Source organism: Pituophis catenifer, unplaced genomic scaffold (assembly GCF_029215685.1).
Source record: "Pituophis catenifer annectens isolate HBS135680 unplaced genomic scaffold, rPitCat1.0.hap2 SCAF_4, whole genome shotgun sequence".
Taxonomy (NCBI): Eukaryota; Metazoa; Chordata; class Lepidosauria; order Squamata; family Colubridae; genus Pituophis; species Pituophis catenifer.
In genome coordinates, this window is record NW_027256884.1 from 56,895,861 (window position 1) to 56,913,657 (window position 17,797).

The following is a 17,797-nucleotide window of genomic DNA, read 5'->3' on the forward strand; positions in this document are numbered from 1 at the left end:
CCCAAAGACCCTTGTACAGTGTGATCTTTTATCTTAGATTTGGTATAGTAGCTTCTGAATGATGTTTAATTATGAAAAGACTTCTGTTCCTTGATTATGAAAAGAGACCCTATCATCATAACTTTTCAAGGATGAATAATAAAGACTGCACCTGGTTTTAATTAGTAATGTGGAGAGGAAAAAATTGCCATTACTTTTTGTTTTAAAAGAATCATGATCCTTATATAGTAGCAAATGAGATATTAACTAAATTATGTGGAAGATACCGTATCTTATTGCAAAATGAATGAGAATTTCATATGCATGTAATATTAACATGTCATGCTGAACCATGATTTACTGATATTTGTATCAACAACTGCAAGCAAAGTTTTATTTATACTCTCCATTCCTCTTTGCTGCTTATATAGTTTGAAAAAGACTTAAATCAGTAATCAGTTCCAACTGGGTAAATTAATTCATGTAATGGAGCCATACCTGGGTATTTTATGAATCAGGCCCAATACACCCAATAGCCTGCCTGCCTAGGATCAGGATAGCTCTCTTTGATTTTTCATGTGTTTTAAAAAATATCTCAATATTAAAAGTGAATATTAAAAGAAACAGAGCTATATGATTGAACAAGTGAATAGAAATTCTAGAAAAGCCTATTTTCAAGACTCATGATAAAAGTATGGCATATGATGCTTGCATACTATCATATGTGCCTTCATACTACAGAATTCTTGAAGCAATCTCAATGCTGACTTTCAGCAGATAGAGTTGTCAAATAGAGACTACAAATTGGGGGGACTTCCGGTGGTGACGTAGGGTCGAGGCGGCATGGGAAAAGAAGCGTTCTATTCCCAGTGTCGGATTTCTAAGTTTTTGGTGCCCTTTTGGGCGAAGATTGGTCCCGGAGGGACCGGTAATAAAGAGGGGAATCTTCGGAGGAGGCGAGGAGAGGTGCAATCTCCAGCCACACCAAGAAGGACCCTCAGTTCAAGCTTGGAAGAAGTCAGTCGGTGCAGCTGACTCAGAGGCCCGACGCCCCGAGCGAGACCAACGGGAAGCAGGAGAGTGAATACGGTGCTGAGAAAAGCGGTGTGAGCAGAGTAAGAAACTTTAAACTTCTTTTTTGCCTCGGTAGAAAGCCGAAGGGGGAGAAAATGAGTTTCGGAGGGGCAGCGAGCAAGAGAAAGACTCAGAGCACAAATGGGTGACAAACGACGAGGAGAGCAAAACGGAAGAGGACGAACCTTAGACCAGCGGAGAAATATCAAAGGACTAAAACGTTAAAATATGAAAATATTGAACGTGCAGAGAGGTGGATTTAATAGCTGGACTGAGAAGTGAATTGAACATTAATCTTATCCCCAATTTAGCAGCCCCAACGGAAAGAAAGGATTGGCAAAAATAGAAATGCTGACGAGTGACTGTGCTGATTGGAGATCGCCATTTTGAATGACTCTATTTTTTTGAACGGATAGTTTATTCTGGAACGGAAAGTAGAGACTTAAGGGGAAAAGACCATAGCAGAACATACTAGATTTATAGAATTTTTGGATAATACATTCTTTGTTCTTTCCTCCTGGACATACCTATATATTTATTGTTTTAGACATTTATATTTATATCTATTTATTACAAAGTAAAATATTACTTATATAAATATTCATATACAATAGTATTTTTTTAGAAATATTTAAACCTATTTAAACCCCATAGACATAATTAATTGTGGTAATTATTATTAATTGCTTTATAATTTAGTATTGATTATTTGTAAAGAGTTTATTTTGTTATCCTAAGCTAAGTGGTTTTACTCTTTCTCGTTCTTTTTATAGTTTGATTATTACACAATAAGAATTAATTATTTAATGTAAATAGACAAATTAATTGATTGATTAATAGATAGGAATGTGGTTTTTTGGAGGAATTTTTTAAGAAATTAATGAATTGAATTGAACAGGTTAAAAGGATAATTAGAAATCAGAAATCAACTCAGTAGTGCAAAATAGTAGGGGGATAGTAGGAGGATAAAGAAGGGAAGAAAAGAAGGAAGCGCTATAGAAATTAGATGGTGATTTGGGAGAAGGTAGATAAAATCTTGGTGGAACAATATAAAATACTTAAAGAGATGACTGGTACCACCCCAACGACGGTGAAAACAGGGAAGAAAACCGCATCAATAATAGCAGGACCATCGGCCTCCCCAGTCGCACAAAAGATATTAGAGGGAATGTTCTCGTCAGAGAAACAGCCCACTGCATTAAGTATGCCAACAATGCAGGCCACACTTATGACAATAGAAGAAGCTATGGTTAAAATGCAAGAGTGCATGACTAGGAACCATGAAGAAACCAGATAAACATGGACGAGGTCAAGAGAGAGGTTAAAAGCGACATTCAGAAGATAGACGAAAAGATGGATTCGATACAAGAAATGATAAAAAAAAACGATCAAAGGATAATAGAAAAAAAAAAACAGAAATGACAGAAGAAAGAGTGGAATCTTTAGATTTTAAAATGATGGGACTAAATAAAGAATTAGAAAACAATGTGGCGCATTTGGAGATGGAAAGAGCTGCATTCTTCTTACGTTTTCAAAATGTGGCGGAAGACAGAGAGGAGGATCTAACGTTTGTAATGGCGGAGATGATAGCAGAGGCCCTCCAAAGAGAGAAGGATGAAATAATAAATGAGCTGGATGAAGTTTACAGAGTCCATACTAATTATGCACGACAAAACAAATTACCTCGGGAGGTACATGTAAGATTTGTGAGAAGGAAAGTGAGAGACATTGTGTACAAAATAACAAAAGATGAGCCTATGTTGTATAGGAACAAAGAAATAATTACCCTGAAACAAATTCCAAAAAGAATAAGAGACCTGCGGAAAGATTATTGGTTTCTGGCCACATTACTAAATAAGAGATTTATTTATTTATTTATTATTAATTAATTTGAATACCGCCTTTCTCCCAGAAGGGACTCAGGGCGGTGAACAGCCAAAATTAAAAATACATACAATACAAAAGTTAAGATAATTAAAAAGAATTAAATCATTGGCTTCCCAATTTAAAACCCCCAAGTCTATAAAATTTAAAATCCCAACTAAGAACCATTTAGGCTAGGCTGGCTTGGTGGAATAAATAAGTCTTCAGGGCCTTACGGAAGGTCCGGAGGTCTGGGATCAGTCGTATTCCAGGAGGCAGCTCGTTCCAAAGGGCGGGTGCCCCCACAGAGAAGGCTCTCCCCCTGGGGGCCGCCAGCCGACATTGCCTGACCGACGGCACCCTGAGGAGGCCCTCTCTGTGAGAGCGTATTGGCTGGTGGGAGGTTATCGGTAGCAGCAGGCGGTCTCGCAAATATCCTGGCCCTAAGCCATGGAGCGCTTTAAAGATGAGAACCAATACCTTGAAGCGCACCCGGAAGACCACCGGGAGCCAATGCAGCTCGCGCAGGAGAGGTGTTACATGGGAGTGCCACGTCACTCCCATAATCACCCGCGCGGCCGCATTCTGCACCAGCTGGAGCCTCCGGGTGCTTCTCAAGGGGAGTCCCAGGTAGAGAGCGTTGCAGTAGTCCAGACCTGATGTGATGAGGGCATGAGTGACCGTGCACAAGGAGTCCCAATCCAGAAAGGGGCGCAACTGGCATATCAGGCAGACCTGATAAAAAGCCCCCCCTGGCCACGGCCGTCATATGCTCTTCTAAAGACAGCCGTGTGTCCAGGAGGACATTCAAGTTGCGAGCACCCTCTGTGGGGGTCAGTGACTCGCCCCCAATAGCCAGTGATGGCACCAACTGGCTATATCGGGATGCCGGTATCCACAGCCACTTGGTCTCGGAAGGGTTGAGTCGAAGCCTGTTCCTCCCCATCCAGACCTGCACGGCCTCCAGACACTGGGACATCACTTTGAGGGCATCATTGGGGTGGTCTGGGGTGGAGATGTACAGCTGAGTGTCATCAGCGTACAGATGGCATCACACCCCAAAACCACGGATGATCTCACCCAGCGGCTTCACATAAATGTTGAACAGGAGCGGCGAGAGGACTGACCCTTGCAGCATCCGGCAAGCAAGGCACCTCGAGGTCGCCCTTTGCCCCCCTGCCAACATGGACTGCGACTGGTCAGAGAGATAGAAAGAGAACCACCGCAACATGGTGCCTCCCACCCCCAATCCCCCCAGCCGGCGCAGCATGATACCATGGTCGATGGTATCAAAAGCCGCTGAGAGGTCTAACAGGACCAGAACAGAGGAACAACCCCTGTCCCGAGCCCTCCAGAGATCATCCACCAATGCGACCAATGCCGTCTCCGTGCTGTACCCAGGCCTGAAGCTGGACTGGCACGGATCTAGATAGACGGTTTCATCCAGGTACTGTGGGAGCTGTCGCACAACCACACTCTCCACAACCTTCGCAACGAAGCGAAGGTTGGAGACCGGACGGTAGTTTGCCAGAACAGCCGGGTCCAGAGAAGGCTTCTTGAGGAGGGGCCTCACCACCGCCTCTTTCAAGGTGGGAGGCCAGAAACCCTCTCTCAAAGAAGCATTTATAATCCTCTGGAGCCAGCCTTGTGTTACCTCCCGGGTGGCCAGTACCAGCCAGGAGGGGCACGGGTCCAATAAACATGTGGTTGCATTTAACCTCCCCAGGATCCTGTCCACGTCCTCAGGAGTCACAGGGTCGTACTCATCCCAGATAACATTCTCAAGACCGGCTTCAGTCACCCCGCCGGGATCTACTCAGTCAGAGTCCAAGCCTTCCCGAATCTGAGCGATTTTATCGTGCAAATACTGTGCAAAGTCCTCAGCCTGCCCTTGCAAGGGGTCTTCCCGCACTCCTGATGTAGGAGGGAGCGAGTCACCCTAAACAAGGCGGCTGGGCGGTTATCTGCAGATGCAATAAGAGCAGAAAAGTAATTTATACCATTTAGATGGATAACGCCAGAAGGAATGCTGGTAACATGGCAGGGAAAGAAAATAAGGGTGGACTCACAAAGTAAAGCAAGAGATCTATACGATGAAGTGATGGGTATTGAAACATCAAGTAATAGTAAAGAGGAAGTGGGACAAAATACTAAAGGAAAACAAAGACGAGAACGTGAAAGATCGCTAAAGGAAGGGGAAAAAGAGGAGGAAGGAGATTCAGGAGGAAGGAGGAGTACAAACAAGGGGAAAAAAAAAAGGAACAGGAAGAAACAAAAAAGAAACAACAGGAAAATTAATAAGAAATGGAACAAACCCTAAAAATTTTATCGCTAAATGTAAATGGTTTTAATTCACCATCCAAGCGACACCAAACATTAAAGAAAATTTGGAAACAAAAAACAGATATTGTGTGCTTCCAGGAGATACACGTAAGAAAACAAGATGAAAAATATGTACAATACAAGAAGTTAGGCAAAGCCTATGCAGCATTAGCTGAAGAAAAAAAAAAAGGGGTTGTGGTATATGTTAAGGAAGAAATAGAGAGTAATTTAAAGTATGTAGACTTGGAAGGGAGAATAGTGATGATAGAAGTAAAACTGAATTATAAAAATATTTTATTAGTGGTGATTTATGCTCCAAATAGTCGACAATCAGAATTCTATAAAAAAGTGCATGAGAAAATTATAGAACAAAAAATGGAAAATGTATGTTTGATCGGAGATTTTAATGCAATTATGGATATAAGAAAGGATTATAAAAGTGCCCAGAGAAATAAAAATAAGAAAAATGTACTGCCCAGAACTTTTACAGATTTGGTAGAGGAATTAAGTATGGTAGACAGTTGGAGATTTCATAATCCGGAAATTAGAAATTTTACATACTATTCAAACCCACACAAGTCTTGGTCTAGACTGGACATGGCATGGCTAACTAATACATTGCTGCCAGAGATAGAAATGATAGAAATATTGTCTAATAAGTGGGCGGATCATAACCCAATAATGCTGACATGGAAGGGACGGCAGAGAAAAAAAAGCAGATGGACAATGAACACACAACTATTGAAAGAGAAGGAATATAAGGAGTATATGGAGAAGGAATTAGAATTGTTCTGTAAGGAGAATACAAAACAACATACCTCCCTACAAAATTTATGGGATACAACTAAGGCGTATGTGAGAGGTCTGACCATAGCTTATAATGCAAAACGGAAAAAAGAGAGGGAAAAAGAATATAATAAGGCACAAGAAGAAATTAAAAAATGGGAAAGAAAATTACAGGAAAACCCGGGAGATGAACAAATTAGAGTCAAATGGACAGCAGCGAAACATAATTTGACTATATTAGAACAGGGAAAATATGTAATGGCATTGAAATACATAAAGCAGAATTATTTTGAGCATGCAAATAAACCTGGGAAGTGGCTGTCGTATAGGTTGAGGAAAGAAAGGGAAAAAAAATGCATTCAAAAATTACAGGATAAAAAGGGTATAATTCAACAGAGTTCAGAGAAGAAAAAGGAGATAATAATTCAATACTATCAAGAGTTATATGAGAAAGACAAAGTAACAGCGGAGGAAATAGAACAATATTTAAGTGGGGAAGGGATGTCAATATTGACAGAGAAAGAAAAAGAGTTACTTGATAAGGAAATTACTATAGGGGAATTAAAAGAAGCATTGAAGAGGCAAAAAAATAATAAAACCCCGGGGACAGATGGTCTACCAATGGAGCTTTATAAAAGTTTAGGGGAATCATTAAATGGGATATTATTAGAAACATACAATGAGGCACTGACGGAGGCAAAGCTACCAAATACATGGAGGGAAGCATATATATCCCTGATACCAAAAGAAGGAGCAGATACCACATTAATAAAAAATTATAGACCGAGCTCCTTATTAAATACTGACTACAAAAGTTTCATGAATATAATTGCAAATAGAATGAAAAAGGTACTAAACAATAGAATACATCAGGATCAAAATGGTTTCCTGCCAACAAGGCAAATAAAAAATAATATAAGAATGGTAATTAATGTTTTAGAATACTATGAGATGCACTCAGAGAGACAGGCAGCATTGATATTTCTGGACGCACAAAAAGCATTTGATCAAGTTAATTGGCAGTTCATGATACATCAAATTAAAAATATGAAATTTGGAGAGAAATTTACAAAAATGATATCGTCAATATATAAGGATCAAAAGGCAAGTATTATAGTAAATGGGGACCCAACAAAATTTTTTGGAATAAATAAAGGAGTAAGACAGGGTTGCCCTCTATCGCCTTTACTTTTTATTCTGACTTTGGAAAATTTATTAATTAGGATTAGGTCAAATAAAGAAATAAAAGGATTAAATATAAAAAAAGAAAAATACAAGGTCCAAGCGTTTGCGGACGATTTCTTCATAGAAGACCCAATAAAAACAACACCAAAATTAATAAAAGAGAGAGAGAAATTTGGAAAGGTAGTGGGCTTAAAGATCAATAAAGAAAAGACTAAAATGATAACGAAAAATATGATAGCAAAACAGGTGGAGAAATTAGTAAAAGATTACAAGCAGTTAAAAAGGTGAAATACCTAGGGATACATATGACAGCCAGAAGCGTAATGATGAAAGAAAATAATTATGACCCTTTGGTTCAAAAAATAAAAGAGGATTTGGTAAAATGGGGGAAATTAAAATTGTCATTGCTGGGAAGAATTGCAGCAATAAAATCGAATATATTGCCAAGACTCCTTTATTTATTCCAAAGTAGTTAGAATAGTAGTTGGAATGGTAGTTATTTATTCCAATAAAATTAGACAAATTTTTTATAAATTTGGATAAAATAACTACCAATTTTGTGTGGGGGGGGAAAAATCAAGAATTAAATTAAGTATATTACAAGATAATAAAATTAGAGGTGGATTCGGACTTCCGGCATGGGAGAAATACTAAAAAGCTTCTATCTTAACATGGATTAGAGAATGGATAACATTGGGAAATCAAAGATTATTACAATTAGAGGGCCATGATTTAATGAAGGGATGGCATGCTTTTTTGTGGAGCCCCAGAAATAAAATATATAGACATTTCAATAATCACATAATTAGGAAATCATTAATTAGTACATGGCAGGAAACCAAAAGTAAACATATGAAAGTACCCGGTTGGCTATCAACGATAGAAGCAATAACATACCCCAACACACTATCCAAACAAAAATTGTTAAGATATAGAGAGATACTAGACCCACAAGGAATATTGAAAACGAGAGAGGAATTAAGAGAGCAAGGAATAGTAATAGACTGGTGGCCCTACTCACAAATTAAGACAAGATATAGGAAAGACCAGGAGGAGGGAGGAATAGACCCAAAACCAAATCGATTAGATAAATTATTAGAATCAAAAGAAGAAAAATTAATTTCAAAAATCTACAAATACCTACTAGAATTCAATTTGGCAGAGGAATTGGTTAAAGGACAGATGATAGCTTGGGCAAGGAACATTGGGCACAGTATACAGCTAGAAGAATGGAAAAGGGCTTGGGAAAACAATTACAGTATGACAAAATCAGTAGCATATAAGGAGAACCATTATAAAATGTGGTACAGGTGGTATCTAGCTCCTTCGAGGTTAGCAAAAATGTACCCAAACGTAAATTCGGCTTGTTGGAAATGTAAGCAAGCTCAGGGTACTTTCTTCCATTCATGGTGGCTTTGCCCAGAAGTCAAGAAATATTGGAGGAAAATAAAAACATGGATAGTAGAAATAACAGATCAAGAAATTGAATTAGACTTCCGGTGTTTGCCAGCTCCGGTGAAGACGGTGCCTTTTTAAGGACCGCCAGCCCCGCCGTTTGTAGAGCCGCTTCGATCGTGAGAAGCGGCTTGAAAACTCCAGAATCTGCAGGATTTGAAGGAGAGAGCAAGCAAGGCGCAGGTTGAGCCCCTGTGAGCCCCCAGAAGTTTGCTATTGGGGGGGAAACAGGCGCGGCTCCCTTTCAACTTGCGAAGACTCCGAGCGGCGTGGGACGACTCTGCTTTTTGCAGAGCAAGCTGGCAGCAGCAAACACGAAAATTGAATGAAACTAATTTTACCAACTAAAAGAAAACCTGAACCCTCAAACCAAGGAACTGCAAGTATTCTTTCCCTTTGTGATTTCCCGATTTTACTAAAAAATAACACGAGCGGAAGCGGCTTGAAAAGATGGCGCCGCTCCAGCGTTAACAAGTTAACAAGCTGAAAGGGAGAGTGATTTCCTGAAGTTATTCCAACAAGTTACATTGTTGCGCTGTTTGTAGCAAGCACAGGAGAAGAGGGGGGGGGAATCCCTTTTTAAACAAGTTGATCTCACAGTCTAATTCTACTTCTAATTTGTTTAAAAACTGGGGGATTTTTTTAGAGGACTTTGTGGTGTTGGAAAAGGAAAAAGGATTTCTCTTTTTAGAAAACCTAACCTACGTGGCAAAATGGCTTCTAAAAAACAGGAAAGCAAGGCAGTAGGGGGGGGATCCCCCACACATAAGCCTGAAGAGCAGTTTGACTTTGAAAATTAAAAAAAAATTATTACTCAGGCTTTGGATGACAATTTTCAAAAATCTCAACAGGAAATGGATGATAAATTTCAAAAATCTCAACAGGAAATGGATGATAAATTTCAAAAATCTCAACAAGAAATTAAGCAGGAAATTAGTGAAGTGAAAAAATTGGTGAAAGAAAATTATGATAAGGTGACTGATAAATTATCAAATGTGGTTTCTGGCTTGTCAGAAATTATTATTAAAGTGGACTCTAAATTGGAAGATTTTAAATCAGAAGTCAATGTTAAAATAAAGGATACTGATTTTAAAATTGCTGATATGGATAATAAAATGCAGAGAGTTGAAGACGAGATTACGATGATGCAATTCCGGTCCATGGAATTTGCTATAAGAATTAGAGGTATCAAGGAGAGTGACCGGCAAGATTTGAGACAGGTTTGTGCTGATGCCTTGGCTGTGTTGTTAAAAATTAATTCTGATGAGATTTTTTACAAAATAGACAAAATTTACAGAGTGAATTCGTGGGTGGCCAGACAAAGACAATTACCAAGAGATGTGGTGATATACTTTACAGACAGAAGAATGAGAAATGATATTTTGCAAAAATCTTTTCTTTCCTCTGTGCAAGTGGAGGGAACTCAAGTTGGAATTTATAAAGAATTACCTCCAAAGATGCTGAAAGATAGAAAAGACTTTGGTTTTTTAGTAAAGGAATTAAATAAATTAGAGATACCATTTTGGTGGGATGCCCCAATGGGTATAATTTTGAAGTATCATGGGGAAAGATATCGACTGAATACTGTTGAAAAGGCGGAACATTTTTATCATACTGTTTTTAAGGAGAGATCACCATCTCCACGTTCATCTACTGTATTGGAGATAAAGGAGAGTGACAAGGAGAAGCAACCCCAGCAAGAGTTGGAAGCGCAGCTTAAGCAGGCTGAATTAGATCCAATAGAAGCGCAGGGTGCTACAGGAGGTTTTCTGGAGGAGCCCCTGTTAGAATCCTCTCCAATTTTGACTATAAGAGATGTGGCTTTGGATCTAGCTCGTATGGCTGAAGCTAAAGACCAGCGAATAACTCGTGCGGTTTCAAAACAACTCAAAGAAAAACAATTGCAAGAAAGAGCTAAGGCACAACAATACAAAAAAGGAGCTAAGAGTACTACAGAATATAGTGAAGCCATGGGGAGAGCAAAGTCGGTGGCCTCGGAAGACATCCGGCAATTCTGCTCGTCGCTTCAAAAAAGTATGCATGATGGTTAAGTTTTTGTCATGGAATGTGAATGGTCTGAACTCACCACAGAAAAGAAAGAAAATATTTACATATTTGCAACAATTTAATAATGATATAATTTGTTTACAAGAAACTCATATTAGAACGCAAGATCAAAAATATTTGATAAACTCCAAATTAGGATCACATTTTATAGCTTCAAATTTGGAAAAAAAGAATGGTGTGGTTATTTATATAAACAAAAGATTATCAGCTAAAATTATAGAAGTGGATGAAGGTGGTAGGTTTGTAGCAATTGAACTGCATACTGTACATGGTCAAATTCTTGTGATTGGAATTTATGCTCCTAACCAACAACAGGATCACTTTTATAAAATTTTGCATACTAAAATATTGCAGTGGGATTATAGATCTATTTTGATTATGGGAGACTGGAATGGAATAATTGATTCTAAATTAGATAAAAAAAGTCTGGCGAAGTCTAGGATTAGACTACCACAAACTTTTTTTGACATGAAAGAAGATTTGGAATTAAAAGATGTTTGGAGAATACACAATTCAAAAGATTTGGACTATACTTTTTTTTCTGATAGACACAGATCCTTTTCAAGGATTGATTTCATTTTATTATCAAATGATTTACTTGTTAAAACAAGAAGAACTAAAATCTTTCCAAGAATCTTATCTGATCACAGCTCAGTATGGATAGAAATTGAGATTGGAAAAATTGAGAGAAGATCATGGAGATTAAATGAAAATTTATTTAGATATGAAAAAAATATAATAGAACTTAAGAAGCAGATGAAAGAATTTTTTGAAATTAACTTGAACAAGGGTACCCCTATTGAAATTGTCTGGGATGCAAGTAAAGCGTATATGAGAGGGGTACTCATTCATATGAATTCTAAACATAAACTGAATAGACAAAAGAAAAGATTAGAAATTGAAGCAGAAATAAAGAAAAAAGAACAGTTACTTATCAAAAATCCAGCAGATGAAAGAATACGTGGAGCTATAAAACTTTTGAAAGATCAATTCCAAATGCTTATGGCGGATCAAGTTGCAACAAACTTACAATACGCAAAGCACAATACATTCTGTAATGCCAACAAACCGGGCAGATGGCTGGCCTATACATTAAGGAAGAAACAGAGTATGCGGACTATCGACTGTATTGATATTGGAGGGAAAGAAACTTATCAACAAAAATTAATTAAAGAAGCTTTTGTAGATTATTATACTAAACTATATGCTAAAGATGATATACAGAATGGACTTATAGAAAAATATTTAGAAAATAAAAGAGTTACAAAAGTTACTAATCAACAAAAGGAAAGAATGAATCACCCTATAACAGTGGAGGAAATAATTGCAGCAATTAAACAACTGAAAACTGCCAAAGCTCCGGGAACAGACGGTCTGACTGCAGTGTATTATAAAACTTTGCAAGCAGAAATGGTGGAACAACTTAGAGACTTATTTTGCAATATACAACAAGGGGGTAAAATACCCCCATCATGGAAAACAGCTTATATTTCTTTGATACCAAAAGAGCAAGTAGGTCCTAAAAAACCGGAGAATTATAGACCAATATCTCTTCTGAATAATGATTATAAAATTTATGCAAAAGTACTAGCCAACAGGTTGATGCCAGTAGTTCAAAAGGTGATTCATGATGATCAAGCGGGATTTATAGAGGGCAGATATATGAAGGACAATGTAAGGCAAGTTATAGATTTATTGGAATATCTTGAGAAGAATAAACAGATCCCTGTAGTGCTGGTTTTTTTGGATGCAGAGAAGGCCTTTGATAGAGTGGATTGGAATTTTCTACTAAAGACTTTGAAAAAGATGGACTTTGGGGATCAATTTATACAAGCGGTATCAGCAATCTATCAAGAGCAAAAGGCACAGATTATTATTAATGGAAATTTAACAACAGATTTTAATATTGAGAAAGGAACAAGACAAGGTTGTCCGTTATCCCCTTTGTTATTTATTTTAACATTAGAAGTCTTGTTGAATATAATACGGGATTCGAACAACTTGAAAGGTATAGTGATAAGGCAAGAGGATTACAGACTAAGGGCATTTGCAGATGATCTGGTTGTTACCCTTTCACAACTGATGGAATCAATCCAGATGAAAGACATTATAAAAGATTATGGTACAGTATCAGGATTTAGACTGAACCAGAAAAAAACTAAGATGATAGTTAAAAATATGACACAAGATCGAAAACATGAACTTGAAAGGATGGCAGGTTTTGAGATTGTACCAAAGGTTAAATATCTAGGAATTCAGGTGGCAGAATCAAATATGAAATTATCTCAAAACAATTATGAGGTGTTATGGCGAGATGTTCGAAAAGATATGGAGACTTGGAAAAAGTTGCAGCTTTCGCTACTTGGAAGAATAGCAGCAGTTAAGATGAACATTTTGCCAAGATTTCTTTTTCTGTTTCAAATGATTCCGGTGCTTAAAAGTGATAAACAACTGAAAGAATGGCAAAGTGGAGTGAATAAGTTTGTTTGGAATGAGAAAAAACCGAGAGTGAAATTAAAAATTATGCAAGATGCTCCAGAGAGGGGAGGCCTTAAACTTCCAAACCTACAGATATATTATGAAGCAGCAGCTTTGACTCAAGCAAGCGATTGGTTTGGAAGGAAAAAGACTGGAATATTGAACATAGAAAGCTTTGACTTGGATCTTGGTTGGCATGCTTACTTATTTTATGAAAACAAAGTGGATAAAGTGTTCAAAAGCCATATACTTAGAGATTCGTTGATGAGAGTTTGGAAGAAGCACCGATTTAAATGGGATTACAAAATACCGTTATGGTTGGATCTTGGTCATATCATGTGGAATACAAATATAATGTCACTCGGGGGGGTTTTATATAAAGAAGTTCTTTTTACAGATGCGGGCAGATGGCAACTAAAGACATTAGAGACACTGTTGGACGAAGGGATTAACTTAACCTGGTTACAATATAATCAACTTCAACAGAGATGGAAAGAGGACCAAAAAACTGGTATTATGTTGCATGAGGAAGAATTGGTTAGACATATAAAAGAGAAAGGTCCAATGCATATTAAAAGGTTATATAATGTCTTGTTAGAAAGGGATTCAGAAACTGAATTGGTTAAAGATTGTATGATTAAATGGGCACAGAATTTTGCAGAACCAGTAATGTTGGAAACATGGGAGAAAATATGGGTTCAGAATGTTAAATTTACACAATCGCAGAATTTGAGGGAAAACTTTTATAAAATGTTTTACAGATGGCATTTAGATCCCAAGAAATTATCCTGTACGTATCCTAATGTTCAGCCAAAATGTTGGAGATGTGATAGTCTAGATGCTACATATTATCATGTTTGGTGGAATTGTAAGAAAGTCAAGGCTTTTTGGATAAAAATATGGTGGGTTATGCAGAATGTTTTGAAGAAAAAAATTCAATTTTCTCCACAACTGTTTTTATTGGGTATAGTTAAGGGTTTTACATTGGATGAAACTAAGTTGATATTGTACATGATAACAGCAGCGAGATTATTGATAGGTAAATATTGGAAAAATGCAGCTTTACCCACTATTGAAGAATGGACTTTCAAGATGGCCAGTTTTGCGGAGATGGCGAAGATTTCAGCATACCTAAAAGATCGCTCACAAGAGACTTATGAATGGGAATGGAAAAAATGGATAGATTATGTGCAAAAAAAAAACCAAGTTAGGAAGTATCAAATTGTTTTTCATTGAAAGTTATATAGAAATAGAAATGTATGAATTGTGAAGAGGGAAAAAATTATAGGGGGTTTGAGGGGTTCAAGTTTTTATAAAAAAAAAAAGGGGGGATTTTGATGGGATTATATTCTGTGGAAGTCAGGGGGGGAGGGTTAGGGGGGGTTTGGGGGGGTTAGGGTGGGGAGGGTGGGGTGGGTTGGGGGGGAAAAAGTGGGGTGAAAATGTAATTGTAAAACTTTTGCAATAAAAAAAAAAATTGAATTAGAACCAGAAATCTTCTTACTAGGCATGATTAAAAGGAACATTAGACAGGACATAAAATACTTAACATTACACATAATTACGGCAGCAAGATTGGTATTAGCACAATTATGGAAAACAGATCGTTTGCCAACAGACCAGGAGATAATTCAAAAAATTTACGCATGTGCAGAAATGGATAAATTAACCTTAAAATTAAAAGACAAGGAAGACTCAAAATATTTTGAAGTATGGAATAGATGTATAAGTCGGTAAATCAAAAGAAAAAAGGGTAAAGACTAAATTTAGGAAAAATCCAAGTTAACAAATAAGCACCGTAAGGTAGATAGAATAAGGAATGAATTACTGTTTATATATGTATGTATATATGTACATATAGGTACATATATTTAGCTTGTCGGTGGAGTTGTGTACTGTATATGCAATTTTACGATTGAGAAAAAAGTGTATAATTTTGTATTTTAAAATTTTTAAATTCAATAAAGTTTGTTTTTTAAAATTAAAAAAAAAAAAGAGACTACAAATTGGAAATCATTTTGTTCCTAAGGGGAATTAGTGTGCTTATTTAGTAATTCTTAATATTGTAGCTTTTCCATTAGAAGCTGTGCTAAACTGTTCAGATTAATGTGAATTGTCTCGTTTTCTATCACCTTAGGAGTGGTATTTCTCTTTGGGAAAGTATGGATTGAATCAGCGCAGTCCTATGTGAGCTGTTGTGTAACAGTAAAAAATATAGAAAGAACTATTTATTTACTGCCACGTGAATCGGTACGTTTTCTTATGTTACAATATTCTCATCTAATAATGTTTCTCATCTGTTTTATAGAAGGCACAAGGCATTAAGGCAAACATAAATGACATTGTTCACATCTATGTTAATAGGGCGTGTCATTTAATGGGGTGAAAATTAATTTTTTGCAAATTTTTTCAGTGAGGGTTTTTAAAAATATGGGTTTTTAACACCAAGAATTCAAATCTGCTATTATTTTTGCAATTGCACAATGTTTAGCTTGGTATGGTAAATCCACGTCCGATCATATACCCCACAAAAGTCTCTTGTAACTCAAATACTATTAACTTTATCTTCTCAAAATTACACTTCGTGCTACAAAAATTAAAGTTTTTTCTGCTCATGCATCTTATCTAGCTAAGCAAAAAATAACCATGCAATCATAAGTTAACATTAGAAAGCAATTATCTAAGTTACAAAAACGTTTAAGCGAGTTTCATCAAGTCTTGTTTTGATTCTTGAACATCATATGCCGACTTGCTTCTTGGCCTCTGATATAACCCTCATGTTTCTCATGTGTATACACTTTGCTTGCTGCCTCTGTGACCTGTTTCACACATCTCTATTGATTGGGCATGACAGGGCCACTGTGGTACTTGCATTGGTTTGTCAATGAACTTTTTTTTCACTGTAGTCAATTTGCATGTCAAAGGTGGCTCTTATACACCTTCAGACCAGTCAATCAGCTCTAGCAGAGTGGATGCTCTCACATTGATTAAAGGCATTTTTCTTACACGTACAGAAAAATCTCCCAGCGCTTCATTGTTTGCACCCCTCAAGTCAATGATCTCTTGCAATCCTCTCTTGAATGTCATCTCAACACAAGAATGTGTGGATTATCATTTCATTGAAAGCGGACCATACTGAGCGCTGAATAGTTGGCAAAACAGCATCTACTACAGCCTTCTTTTGCAGTCTGACTTATTGCATCTAGAATAACACATGATGCAAGCCTTCAATCCAGGGATGTTTTATTTTGATTTTGAACTGGCAAGGGTAGTATACACTAAAGATGTATACACTATCATTCTTAAGTTTTGAAGAAACTTTAAAGTTTTGAAGAAACTTTGCCTTTAAACCCATGTTTTAAAACCTATGTTTGACAAAGCCTACTTGCAGTTGTCAACCAGCGTGAATGGCTTATGGGGCCAATTCCAGAAGAGCCAGTTCTGTGGGAAGTTCTCCTGTCTTTATTGCCTGTGTGATCCTGTATCCATACGCTTGATCAGTAGAGAGATCCTTTACAACACTGACACTCAGTGAAATGAGAGACTCACCAATTGAAACTGGTGAATGAAGGATTAATGTCAAGTTCTGTTGCAGGGACCAGCATGTTGCCAATTTTACCTGCCCATTTGTTGTTAGACAAATCTTCCCATCCAATTTTGTGATTAAGTGTCGTAGGGGTAACTCATTCATGTGAAGTGCACACATCAACCAGATCAGCTTCCAGTCAAGCTTGACCTCTACCCAGTGCATGGCGTCAGCTTCACAACCAGTATTAACATTTGTAGAATCTTTTCCATTAGTCTTCAAGATTGTGTCAATGTCTTTCTTCTTCTTCATGAAACACACCAGAATAATGTTCCTCTTTGATGGTACTGGGGAGTGCTGGTTTGCTTTCAGCATAACTTTAGTTGCATCTATATGGCCATTGAAGAAGATGCACTCTATTTCATTCTTCTTAGAGAGCTCTTCAAATTCTTGATCTAGGGACTTCATAATTTTTTCCTGGGCTCTCTTGACTTTATTGTGGTCAACTACAAGTCTCTTGTCTTCTTCGGTGATCAAGCCAGCATCTATGAAGGTGGCTGTGGTAATGGCAGCAGTGACACTTAGACCAATACTTTACTTTATGCTGCATAGCTATTTCTGCATAGTGACATTTGTTCACTATGCAATAGATTGTAGTCTGTCTTTTCTTTTGAAGTAGAGGGCGTGTGTTTGGTCTAAGGCCTCTTCATAACTTCCGTCTCATTCTCCTTTACCTTCATCAGTTGTCTGTCCTTCATTTTCCTCATAAGAGGTAATTACTTCATTTGTCAGTATCTAAATGTCTGGAATACTTCTCTGCTTATATTTAGTGAGCCTTTGCCGCTCATTGTCTTGCTGCTTTTGCCTTTTGCCTAATCATTTCTGCTCGGGCACATCTGGCAAACCAATCTGGTGTGATCCAAAAGAACCAATCTTGTCTCTCTAGCAAGTTCTTTCAGTGGTGTCTTCATCTCCTTAGGGCGGGTACAGTTAATGTGAGCTGCTTTTTTGCAGCCAGCAGGGCAGCCAAATTCAGCACACAGAACAATTTGACACTTGCAG

General features: G+C 37.5%; 1 protein-coding gene across 1 annotated transcript in view; it reads left to right on the forward strand.

Annotated features, from left to right (window-relative positions):
- POLA1 (DNA polymerase alpha 1, catalytic subunit) overlaps nucleotides 1-17,797 on the forward strand; it is a 568,283-nt gene that overhangs the window by 64,369 nt on the left and 486,117 nt on the right. Inside the window, exon 11 of the mRNA XM_070943339.1 lies at nucleotides 15,347-15,459. Within this exon, the coding sequence (XP_070799440.1) occupies nucleotides 15,347-15,459 (113 nt within the window). The remainder of the gene's footprint in view (nucleotides 1-15,346; nucleotides 15,460-17,797) is intronic.